Here is a 13,401-nt window from a genome sequence, read left to right on the forward strand (position 1 = left end):
CCCATCACTATAACCTGGTCTTGTGCATCAAAACCACTAACACACTCATTCAGCTGCTCCCAAAACACTTGCCTCTCATGATCTTTCTTCTCATGCCAAGGTGCATATGCACCAATAATCACCCCTCTCTCTCCATCAACTTTCAGTTTTACCCATATCAATCTAGAATTTACTTTCTTACACTCTATCACATACTCCCACAACTCCTGTTTCAGGAGTAGTGCTACTCCTTCCCTTGCTCTTGTCCTCTCACTAACCCCTGACTTTACTCCCAAGACATTCCCAAACCACTCTTCCCCTTTACCCTTGAGCTTTGTTTCACTCAGAGCCAAAACATCCAGGTTCCTTTCCTCAAACATACTACCTATCTCTCCTTTTTTCTCATCTTGGTTACATCCACACACATTTAGACACCCCAATCTGAGCCTTCGAGGAGGATGAGCACTCCCCGCGTGACTCCTTCTTCTGTTTCCCCTTTTAGAAAGTCAAAATACAAGGAGGGGGGGGGGGGGTTTGTTCTCCCTAAAGTTTAATGGTACTCCTTTACTGCAACTCTCATTTGCCCTCTTTTCAACCCTTGCACATTCCTCTTGACCTCCTGCCTCTTTCTTTTATATATCTCCCAATTATTTGCAGTCCTTCCTTGTAAGCATTGTCCAAACACCTCTCTTTTCTCTTTCACTAACAAATTTACTTCTTCATTCCATCACTCACTACCCTTTCTAATCAGCCCAACTCCCACCTTTCTCATGCCACATGCATCTCCTGCACATGCCATCACTGCTTCCCAAAATAAATTCCATTCATCACCCACTCCCCTCACTTCATTTGCTCTCACCTTTTCCAATTCCACACTCAATCTCTCTTGGTATTTCTTCACACGAGTCTCCTTTCCAAGCTCACTTACTCTCACCACTCTCTTCTCCCCAACATTGTCTCTTCTTTTTTGAAAACCTCTACAAATCTTCACCTTCACCACCTCAAGACAGAGATCAGACATCCCACCAGCTGCCATTCTCAGCACATTTACATCCAAAAGTTTCTTTCACATGACTATCAATTAATATGTAATTCAATAAAACCTTTTGACCATCTCTCCTACTCACATAAGGATACTTGTGCATATCTCTCACTTTAAACAATGTATTCCAAATTAAATTTTTTTTCAGCATGGAAATCCACAAGTTTTTCACCATATCAATTTACCACACTGAATACCCCATGTGCTCCAACCATACCCTCAACTGCCATATTACTCACCTTTGCATTCAAATCACCCATTACTAATACCCAGACTTGTGCACCAAAACTGCTGACACACTAATTCAGCTGCTCCCAAAACACTTGCCTCTCAAGATCTTTCTTCTCATGACTAGGAGCATAAGCAACAATAGTCACCCATCTCTCTCCATCTACTTTCAGTTTTACCTACATCAATCTAGAGTTTACTTCCTTACACTCTATCACACACTCCTACTACTGCTTCAGGAGTAGTGCTACTCCTTCCTTAGCTCTTGCTCTTTCACTAAACCCTGATTTTACTCCAAAGATGTTTCCAAACTATTCTTCCCCCTCATCCTTGAGCTTTGTTTCACTCAGAGCCACAATATCCATGTTTCTTTCCTCAAATATTCTACCTATCTCTCCTTTTTTCTCATCTTGGTTACATCCACACACATTCAGACACCCCAATCATAGTCTTCAAGGAGAATGAGCACTCCCCGCTTGACTCCTTCTTCTGTTTCCACATTTCTAAACTGAAATACAAGAAGGGGAGGGTTTCCAGCCTCCCTCCCGCCCCCTTTAGTTGCCTTCTATGACATTCACTCCAAGACCCATTTCTATAAGAGTCCTGGTGTTACCAAAGACCCTGTTTCTTGGGGTTGTCACAGTCTAAGGCTGTGCTACACTCAGTAATAAGAACAGGATGGACTTTTCTGAAGCAAGAATTTCTTTGACAAGACCACACTCTGATTTTCAAATGATGCTGGAATATACAGGCTTCCCACATGTGATATTTCATTCATGGCGTAATCTCAATAAAACGGTCTGTAAACATCCCCAAGCATACTGAAGTGAGATTGTATTGGAAATAACTTTGTTCTTTGTGCAATTGCTAAGTGTATGAGGTTACAAGGCAGAAGACAACTGTTCTGAAAGTTATATTTTCTGTGCTTGCAATTTTGTTTTGTTTGATTTTGACAGAAGGGATGACCAGGTGTATGATGCATGGTCTAGTATAATGCAGATGAATTATTTCAAGAGGATGCTATAGGATTCTCTTCTTTATCCAAAAGTAGAGCAAGTAAGAGTTCCGAGGGAATTTCATTTGTTTTTGGTCTTGTGTTGACATTTTTGGTGTCAAGGACTAAATATCATATGTGTCATATGTAATACCTAGTTTGGTTGGAGCACTACTGAGTGAAAGTGACTGTCCATTTATGGTTATGGGAAGGTGTAGGCTGGATTCATGTGTGTCATATAAAATACCTAGTATGGTTGGTGTTCTCTTGAATGGAAATGACTGGCCATTTATTGTTATGGGAAAGTGTAAGTTGGATTCAGGTGAGAGTCATATGTATTACTTAACATGGTTAAAGTTCTGCTAAAAGGAAGTGACTATCCAGTGATGGTTATGTGAAGGTATTGGTTGGATTCGAGGTTAAGACGGTGGGGGATGCAGACATAATTCTGCTTTGTGTGAGCCACTATTCTGTGTGGTGTAATCTTGCATCTTATTGTTGTTTGGTAGTGTTAGGGTGTTGAGATGTAAATGCTGGGTAATCTACATTTGAAAGGACTTTTACAGTGTGTTCTGCAGAAAGTGTTGGAAGTTCTTGTAGGAAAAGACTGGAGAGGGCTGGGAAAACCGCTGCTCTCTGAGGAACTCCATCGTAAAGTTTGAAGATTTTGGAAAAGAAGTCTTTGTGAATGACTACAGCTCATGGCCTGCTTTAATATCTGTTACCCATTATTCTTCATTTCTGCAAAGGGTGGTGTCATGTAACATGGTGTGTCAGGGAACGTGTCAAATGCTTCCTTGATATCTACTGCCACTAGTACAGTGTGGGAAGAGAGTTCTGGTTGGTTAAAGCCTTCCAAGATGTGTAAGGTCCCTGTGTGGTGTAACAGTGGAGTGCTTGAGTCAAAAGATATGCTGTATGGGTGAAAATGGGGTATCTTGTTTGAATCTGTTATGGATCAGATTTTCAGAGAGTCAGGCTTTTGATGTAGATATATGGTGATATGAGAAAGGAGTTAGGAGACTTGGAAGGAATCAGGATGGTACTAGGTTGACAAGTTTGTAGATGTCTGGGATCTTGTTTAGCCATGATTGCTTGAATTGCAATGGTCTGATTGCAATCAGTTTTGGGGCATGGTTCGTTTATGGTATATTTTTCATTACAATTTAATGTATATGTTTGTGTATTCTATGTGGGAAGGGATGCTGCTTCATGTGCCTGGGCAGGAGTGGTATTTTATTTCCTCCTAGTCGTCTATAAAATAGTTTTCAGCCAATACCACAACAGCAGTATCTATCATCATTCTAAATACCATGATACTCTTATCAAATTAAAAACATATGACAAATCAGCCTTAAATACTAACCAGGGTTGCTGTCTTTTAAATTCTGAGAAGTCAATGTGATCATCCTGTTTGTACAGCACAAACACATAGCGGTGATATCCAGTGCCTCTTGGTGGGAAAGGCTGGAGATAATCACAAATAACCTCTCCAGAAGCAAGATCCTCTCCTTGAATATTTCCTCTGAAAGAAAAAAGAATTCAACCATTATGTCATATTCATGATGCATGTCTAATAAATTAGCATAATTTCTTCATTTTGGTGAGGATTTTCTTTTCTTTTCATATTTCATCACTGCTTCCTGCATCAGTGAGGTAGTCCCAGGAAAAAACAAAGACTTTCACTTACATCTATTCTCTAGCTGTCTTAAGTAATGCAGTGAAGCCACAGCTCCCTATCCACAACTTGGCACCACAGACCTTTCCATGGTATACCCCATACACTTCATATGCCCTGGTTCACGACTGCCTTATATAACACTGTTCAAAGACACTCTATCCTATCAACACCTTACACCTTTCTGCATGTTTAGGCCCTGAGCACTCAAATTTCTTTTCACTCCATCCTTCCATCTCCAATTTGGTCTTCCTCTTCTACATGTTCCCTCCACTTCTGACACATATATTGTCACTCATTCTCTCCATATATCCAAACTATTTCAATACTCTCTCTTCAACTCTCTCACCACACTCTTTTTATTACTACACATCTCCTAACCCTTTTATTACTTACTTGATCAAACCACCACACACCACATATTGTCCTTAAACATTTCATGTCTAACATATCCACCCTCCTCTGAACATCCTCATCTACAGTCCATTCCTTGCCTCTATACATCCTTAGAACTACTTTACCTTCAAACATATCCATTTTTGCCCTTCCAGGTAATGTTCTCTCTTTCCACTGCTTTAATTCACATTCACTCTCAACTTCCTCGTTTCACATACTTCAAAACTTGGTCACCACCTTCAGCAGTTGCTCAAATGAATCTGTTAGCAATACTGTATCATCAGCAAACACTGACTCACTTCCCAGGGCCCCTCATCCCCTACAGAGTGCATACTCACCCCTCTCCCCAAGATTCTTGAATTTACCTCCCTCACCACACTAACCATAAACAAATCGAACGGCCATGGTGATATCACATACCCTGCCACAAAACCTACACTGGAAACCACTCACTCTCCTGTCTCCTCTCTTCCTACTTGAAAACAAGGCTAAACCCTTAATAAAAACTTCTCATTGCTTCTAGCAGCTTTCCTCCCAAACCACATATTCTTAAGACCTTCAACAAAGCATCTCTATCAACCCTATCGTATACTTTCTCCAGATTCATAAATGCCACATAAAAATCCATCAGTTTCTCCAGATATTACTCACACATATTCTTCGAAGCAAACATCTGATTCACACATTCTTTGCCACCTCTGAAATCACATTGTTCCTCCATAAAATGTTGCTCTGTATATGCCTTAACCCTCTCAATCACAACTGTACCATACAACTAACAGGTACACTCAACAAACTTATGCCTCTGTAATTCACTCACACACTCACTTTAATCCTGGGGATTGGGGAGAAAGAATGCTTCCCACGTGTTCCCTGCATGTTGTAGAAGGCGACTAAAGAAGGGCAGGAGCTGGAGGCTGAAACCCCCCTCCCCTTGTATTTAAATTACTAAAAAGGGAAACAGAAGGAGGAGTCAAGCAGGGAGTGCTTATCCTCCTCGAAAGCTCAGACTGGGGTGTCTAAATGTGTGTGGATGTAACCAAGATGAGATAAAAGGAGAGATAGGTAGTATGTTTGAGGAAAGAAGCCTGGATGTTCTGGTTCTGAATGAAATGAAGCTCAAAGGTAAAGGGGTGGAGTGGTTTGGGAAAGTCTTGGAAGCAAAGTCAGGGGTTGGTAAGAGGATAAGAGCTAAGGAAGGAGTAACAATACTCCTGAAGCAAAAGTTGTGGGAGTATGTGATAGAGTGTAAGAGAGTAAATTCTAGATTGTTGTGGGTAAAACTGAAAGTGGATGGGGAGAGATGGGCGATTATCAGTGCCTATGCACCTGGTCATGAGAGGCAAGTGTCTTGGGAGCAGCTGAGTGAGTGTATTAGCAGCTTTGGTACACAAGACCGGGTTATAGTGACGGGTGATTTAAATGTGAAGGTGAGTAATATGTGGCAGTTGAGGGTATAACTGGAGTACATGGGGTGTTCAGTGTTGTAAATGGAAATGGTGAATAGCTTGTGGATTTGTGTGATGAAAAAAGGCTGGTGGCTGGGAATAACTGGTTTAAAAAGAGAGATATACAAAAGTATATGTTTGTGAGAAGGAGAGGTTTTCAAAGGGCATTATTGGACTATGCATTAATTGATAGGCATGTAAAAGAGAGACTTTTGGATGTTAATATGCTGAGAGGGGCAGCTGGAGGAATATCTGATCACCATCTTGTGGAGGTGAAAGTGAAAGTTTGTAGAGGCTTTCAGAAAAGAGAGGATGTTGGGAGAAGAGAATGATGAGTGTAAGTGAGCTTGGAAAGGAGACATGTGTGAGGAAGTATTTGTAGGGACTGAGTGTAGAATGGCAAAAGGTGAGAGCAAATGATGTGAGGGGAGTGGGTGAGGAATGGGATGTATTTAGGGAAGCAGTGATGGTTTATGCAAAAGATGCATGTGGCATGAGAAAGGTAGGAGGTGGGCAGATCAGAAAGGGTAGTGAGTGGTGGGATGTTGAAGTGAAGTTGTTAGTGAAAGAGAAAAGAGAGGTGTTTGGACAATATTTGCAGGGAAGTAGTGCAAATGACTGGGAGATGTACAAAAGAAAGTGGCAAGAGGTCAAGAGAAAGGTGCAGAGTTGAAAAAGAAGGCAAATGAGAGTTGGGGTGAGAGAGTATCATTAAACCTTAGAGAGAATAAAAGATATTTTGGAAGGAGGTAAATAAAGTGTGAAGAACAAATTGGAACATCCGTGAAAGGAGCAAGAGGGGAAGTAATTACAGATAGCGATGGAGTGAGAAGGAGATGGTGTGAGTATTTTGGAGGTTTGTTGAATGTCTGATGATAGACTGGCATTTTGGTTGGGGTGGTGTGCAAAGTGAGAGGGTGAGAGAGAATGATTTGGTGAAGAGTGAAGAGGTAGTGAAAGCTTTGCAGAAGATGAAATCCATTAGGGTGGAAGGTTTGGATGGTACTGCAGTGGAATTTTTTAAAAAAGGGGTTGACTGTAATGTTGATTGGTTGGTAAGGATGTTCAATGTATGTATGCATAGTGCATAGTGCCACTGTACAAAGGCAAAGGGATAAAGGTGAGTGTTCAAACTACAGAGGCATAAGTTTCTTGAGTATTCCCGGGAAATTGTATGGGAGGGTTTTGATTGAGAGGGTGAAGGCATGTACAGAGCATCAGATTGAGGAAGAGCAGTGTGGTTTCAGAAGTGACAGAGCATGTGTGGATCAAGTGTTTGCTTTGAAGAATGTGTGGGAGAAATACTTAGAAAAACATTCATAAAGCATTTATGGATCTGGAGAAGGCACATGATGAGGTTGACAGAGATGCTTTTTGTGTATGAGTAGGAAGAGAGGAAAGTGATTGTTTTTCCACTGAATGTTGGTCTGTGGCAGGGGTGTGTGATGTCCCCATGGTTGTTTAATTTGTTTATGATTGCAGTGGGTAAGAAGGTAAATGCGAGAGTTTTGGAGAGAGGTGCAGGCCTACAGTATGTTGTGGATGAGAGGGACTGGGAAGTGAGTCAGTTGCTGTTTGCCGATGATACAGCTCTAGTGGCTGATTTGTGTGAGAAACTGCAGAGGTTGGTGACTGAGTTTGGAAAAGTGTGTGAAAGGAGAAAGTTGAGAGTAAATATGAATAAGAGCAAGATTATTAGGTTCAGTAGGGTTGACGGATAAGTTAACTGGGATGAAAGTCTGAATGGAAAAAAATTGGAGGAAGTGAAGTGTTTTAGATACCTGGGAGTGGACTTAGCAGTGGATGGAACTATGAAAGCAGAAATGGGTAACAGGTTCCAGGAGCGATGAAGAATGTGTGGAAGGAGAAAACAATATCTTGGAGTTCCAACAATTATATATAGTTGCGAGGCATTGGTCACAGATAGGGTTGCCTAGAGGAGGGTGGATGTGTTGGAAATAAAATGTCTGAGGACAATATGTGGTGTGAGGGGGTTTGATCAAGAAAGTAATGTAAGGGTTAGAAAGATGTGTGGAAATAAAAAGAGTATGGTTGAGAGAGCAGAAGAGAGTGTGTTGAAATGGTTTGGACATAAAGGAGAGAATGAGTGAGGAAAGATTGACAAAGAGGATATATGTGTAAGAGGTGGAGGAAACAAGGAGAAGCGGAAGGCCAAATTGGAGATAGAAGGATGGAGTGAAAAAGATTTAAGCATTCGGGGCCTGACCATACAGGGGGTGAGAGGCGTGCAAGGAACAGAGTGAACTGGAATGATGTGGTATACAGGGGTCGATGTGCTGTCAATGGATTAAATAAGGATATGTGAAGCATCTGGGGTAAACCATGGAAAGGCCTGTGGGGCCTGGATGTAGATAGTGACCTGTGGATTCGGTGTACTACATATGAAAGCTAGAGATTCAGTGTGAATGAATGAGGCCTTTTTGTCTGTATTGCTTGTGCTATCTCTCAGAAGCAGGGGATAGCAATGCTGTTTTCCTGTGGGGAGGGGTAGTGAGAAAAATGGATGAAATCAAGCAAGTATGAATATATACATATATATGTATGTAATGTCTGCATAGGTGTGTGTGTATATATGTATATTTTGATCAGTATATGTATGTATATGTGTGTATGGGCCATTACATGTATGTTTCCTGGCACTAACTTGCTGATGCGGGAAAGAGCGATTATCTAAATTAATAATAATAGGGGATGGGGAGAAAGAATACTTCCCACGTATTCCCTGCGTGTCGTAGAAGGCGACTAAAAGGTGAGGGAGCAGGGGGGCTGGAAATCCTCCCATCTCGTTTTTTTAATTTTCCAAAAGAGGGAACAGAGAAGGGGGCCAGGTGAGGATATTCCCTCAGAGGCCCAGTCCTCTCTTCTTAACGCTACCTTGCTAACACAGGAAATGGCGAATAGTTCGCTGATGATACAGCGCTGGTGGCTGATTCATGTGAGAAACTGCAGAAGCTGGTGACTGAGTTTGGTAAAGTGTGTGGAAGAAGAAAGTTAAGAGTAAATGTGAATAAGAGCAAGGTTATTAGGTACAGTAGGGTTGAGGGTCAAGTCAATTGGGAGGTGAGTTTGAATGGAGAAAAACTGGAGGAAGTGAAGTGTTTTAGATATCTGGGAGTGGATCTGGCAGCGGATGGAACCATGGAAGCGGAAGTGGATCATAGGGTGGGGGAGGGGGCGAAAATTCTGGGAGCCTTGAAGAATGTGTGGAAGTCGAGAACATTATCTCGGAAAGCAAAAATGGGTATGTTTGAAGGAATAGTGGTACCAACAATGTTGTATGGTTGCGAGGCGTGGGCTATGGATAGAGTTGTGCGCAGGAGGATGGATGTGCTGGAAATGAGATGTTTGAGGACAATGTGTGGTGTGAGGTGGTTTGATCGAGTGAGTAACGTAAGGGTAAGAGAGATGTGTGGAAATAAAAAGAGCGTGGTTGAGAGAGCAGAAGAGGGTGTTTTGAAGTGGTTTGGGCACATGGAGAGGATGAGTGAGGAAAGATTGACCAAGAGGATATATGTGTCAGAGGTGGAGGGAGCAAGAAGAAGAGGGAGACCAAATTGGAGGTGGAAAGATGGAGTGAAAAAGATTTTGTGTGATCGGGGCCTGAACATGCAGGAGGGTGAAAGGAGGGCAAGGAATAGAGTGAATTGGAGCGATGTGGTATACCGGGGTTGACGTGCTGTCAGTGGATTGAATCAGGGCATGTGAGGCGTCTGGGGTAAACCATGGAAAGCTGTGTAGGTATGTATATTTGCGTGTGTGGACGTGTGTATATACATGTGTATGGGGGGGGTTGGGCCATTTCTTTCGTCTGTTTCCTTGCGCTACCTCGCAAACGCGGGAGACAGCGACAAAGTATAAAAAAAAAAAAATAATAATAATAATAATAATAATAATAATAATAATAATAATAACAATGATAATAATAATGTATGTAAGTAGGGGAGATGGCCAGAGAGCGTTATTGGATTACGTGTTAATTGACAGACGCGCGAAAGAGAGACTTTTGGATGTTAATGTGCTGAGAGGTGCAACTGGAGGGATGTCTGATCATTATCTTGTGGAGGCTAAGGTGAAGATTTGTATGGGCTTTCAGAAAAGAAGAGTGAATGTTGGAGTGAAGAGGGTGGTGAGAGTAAGTGAGCTTGGGAAGGAGACTTGTGTGAGAAAGTATCAGGAGAGACTGAGTACAGAATGGAAAAAGGTGAGAACAATGGAAGTAAGGGGAGTGGGGGAGGAATGGGATGTATTTAGGGAATCAGTGATGGATTACGCAAAAGATGCTTGTGGCATGAGAAGTGTGGGAGGTGGGTTGATTAGAAAGGGTAGTGAGTGGTGGGATGAAGAAGTAAGATTATTAGTGAAAGAGAAGAGAGAGGCATTGGACGATTTTTGCAAGGAAAAAATGCAATTGAGTGGGAGATGTATAAAAGAAAGAGACAGGAGGTCAAGAGAAAGGTGCAAGAGGTGAAAAAGAGGGCAAATGAGAGTTGGGGTGAGAGAGTATCATTAAATTTTAGGGAGAATAAAAAGATGTTCTGGAAGGATGTAAATAAAGTGCGTAAGACAAGGGAGCAAATGGGAACTTCAGTGAAGGGCGCTAATGGGGAGGTGATAACAAGTAGTGGTGATGTGAGAAGGAGATGGAGTGAGTATTTTGAAGGTTTGTTCAATGTGTTTGCTGATAGAGTGGCAGATATAGGGTGTTTTGGACGAGGTGGTGTACAAAGTGAGAGGGTTAGGGAAAATGATTTGGTAAACAGAGAAGAGGCAATAAAAGCTTTGTGGAAGATGAAAGCCGGCAAGGCAGCAGGTTTGGATGGTATTGCAGTGGAATCTATTAAAAAAGGGGGTGACTGTATTGTTGACTGGTTGGTAAGGTTATTTAATGTATGTATGACTCATGGTGAGGTGCCTGAGGATTGGCGGAATGCGTGCATAGTGCCATTGTACAAAGGCAAAGGGGATAAGAGTGAGTGCTCAAATTACAGAGGTATAAGTTTGTTGAGTATTCCTGGTAAATTATATGGGAGGGTATTGATTGAGAGGGTGAAGGCATGCACAGAGCATCAGATTTGGGAAGAGCAGTGTGGTTTCAGAAGTGGTAGAGGATGTGTGGATCAGGAGTTTGCTTTGAAGAATGTATGTGAGAAATACTTAGAAAAGCAAATGGATTTGTATGTAGCATTTATGGATCTTTTTTAAAGGGGAAGTAAATGTTTATAGTTGTGTTACTGGAGTGATAGTTTTCATACATGGTGCTTTGACAAGAAAATAGTGAAATTGGAAAAAATGTAGCTTAGACATTGACGCTTATACATACAGTGGTTAAACTGATGAAAACTACTATTGACGTTTGTGTAAATAAATTATACATTTCCCTTTTCCTTAGCCAGAGGTTGAACCATTATGTGACATTCATTTTTTCATTTCATTTCAAGCTAGAAGTCTGTTTTCTAAATTATTTCTTACATTTTTCATATGTATACATATGTATATGTGTGTGTGTGTGTATGTGTGCGTATGTATGTGTATGTATATACATGTGTATATATATATATATATGGTAAATTATATGGGAGGGTATTGATTGAGAGGGTGAAGGCATGTACAGAGCATCAGATTGGGGAAGAGCAGTGTGGTTTCAGAAGTGGTAGAGGATGTGTGGATCAGGTGTTTGCTTTGAAGAATGTGTGTGAGAAATACTTAGAAAAGCAAATGGATTTGTATGTAGCATTTATGGATCTGGAGAAGGCATATGATAGAGTTGATAGAGATGCTCTGTGGAAGGTATTAAGAATATATGGTGTGGGAGGCAAGTTGTTAGAAGCAGTGAAAAGTTTTTATCGAGGATGTAAGGCATGTGTACGTGTAGGAAGAGAGGAAAGTGATTGGTTCTCAGTGAATGTAGTTTTGTGGCAGGGGTGTGTGATGTCTCCATGGTTGTTTAATTTGTTTATGGATGGGGTTGTTAGGGAGGTGAATGCAAGAGTTTTAGAAAGAGGGCAAGTATGAAGTCTGTTGGGGATGAGAGAGCTTGGGAAGTGAGTCAGTTGTTGTTCGCTGATGATACAGCGCTGGTGGCTGATTCATGTGAGAAACTGCAGAAGCTGGTGACTGAGTTTCGTAAATTGTGTGAAAGAAGAAAGTTAAGAGTAAATTTGAATAAGAGCAAGGTTATTAGGTACAGTAGGGTTGAGGGTCAAGTCAATTGGGAGGTAAGTTTGAATGGAGAAAAACTGGAGGAAGTAAAGTGTTTTAGATATCTGGGAGTGGATCTGGCAGCGGATGGAACCATGGAAGCGGAAGTGGATCATAGGGTGGGGGAGGGGGCGAACATTCTGGGAGCCTTGAAGAATGTGTGAAAGTCGAGAACATTATCTCGGAAGCCAAAAATGGGTATGTTTGAAGGAATAGTGGTTCCAACAATGTTGTATGGTTGCGAGGCGTGGGCTATGGATAGAGTTGTGCGCACGAGGATGGATGTGCTGGAAATGAGATGTTTGAGGACAATGTGTGGTGTGAGGTGGTTTGATCGAGTAAGTAACGTAAGGGTAAGAGAGATGTGTGGAAATAAAAAGAGCGTGGTTGAGAGAGCAGAAGAGGGTGTTTTGAAATGGTTTGGGCACATGGAGAGAATGAGTGAGGAAAGATTGATCAAGAGGATATATGTGTCGGAGGTGGAGGGAACGAGGAGAAGTGGGAGACCAAATTGGAGGTGGAAAGATGGAGTGAAAAAGATTTTGTGTGATCAGGGCCTGAACATGCAGGAGGGTGAAAGGAGGGCAACGAATAGAGTGAATTGGATCGATGTGGTATACCGGGGTTGATGTGCTGTCAGTGGATTGAATCAGGGCATGTGAAGCGTTTGGGGTAAATCATGGAAAGCTGTGTAGGTATGTATATTTCCGTGTGTGGACGTATGTATATACATGTGTATGGGGGTGGGTTGGGCCATTTCTTTTGTCTGTTTCCTTGCGCTACCTCGCAAACGCGGGAGACAGCGGCAAAAAACAAAAACAAAAACAAAAAATATATATTATCCCTGGGCCTGGAGTGAAAGAATACTTACCACACATTCCTCGCGTGTCGTAGAAGGCGACTAGAGGGGACGGGAGCGGGGGGCCAGAAATCCTCCCCTCCTTGTATTTTTTTAACTTTCTAAAATGGGAAACAGAAGAAGGAGTCACACGGGGAGTGCTCATCCTTCTCGAAGGCTCAGACTGGGGTGTCTAAATGTGTGTGGATGTAACCAAGATGTGAAAAAAGGAGAGATAGGTAGTATGTTTGAGGAAAGGAACCTGGATGTTTTGGCTCTGGCTCTGAGTGAAACGAAGCTCAAGGGTAAAGGGGAAGAGTGGTTTGGGAATGTCTTGGGAGTAAAGTCAGGGGTTAGTGAGAGGACAAGAGCAAGGGAAGGAGTAGCAGTACTCCTGAAACAGGAGTTGTGGGAGTATGTGATAGAATGTAAGAAAGTAAATTCTCGATTAATATGGGTAAAACTGAAAGTTGATGGAGAGAGATGGGTGATTATTGGTGCATATGCACCTGGGCATGAGAAGAAAGATCATGAGACGCAAGTGTTTTGGGAGCAGCTGAATGAGTGTGTTAGTGGTTT

At 41.9% G+C, this 13,401-nt stretch overlaps 1 protein-coding gene across 2 annotated transcripts in view; it reads right to left on the bottom strand.

Annotated features, from left to right (window-relative positions):
- The window catches only part of mRpL38 (mitochondrial ribosomal protein L38), a 311,926-nt gene that overhangs the window by 97,096 nt on the left and 201,429 nt on the right, over nt 1–13,401 (bottom strand). For both annotated transcript variants that reach the window (XR_011714637.1, XM_071677979.1), the window contains exon 5: nt 3,610–3,768. Coding sequence is in view for 1 of the 2 variants with exons in the window: in XM_071677979.1 (XP_071534080.1) it covers nt 3,610–3,768 (159 nt within the window). In the remaining variant the exon portion in view is untranslated. The remainder of the gene's footprint in view (nt 1–3,609; nt 3,769–13,401) is intronic.

This window comes from Panulirus ornatus, chromosome 26 (assembly GCF_036320965.1).
Source record: "Panulirus ornatus isolate Po-2019 chromosome 26, ASM3632096v1, whole genome shotgun sequence".
NCBI classification, from domain to species: Eukaryota; Metazoa; Arthropoda; class Malacostraca; order Decapoda; family Palinuridae; genus Panulirus; species Panulirus ornatus.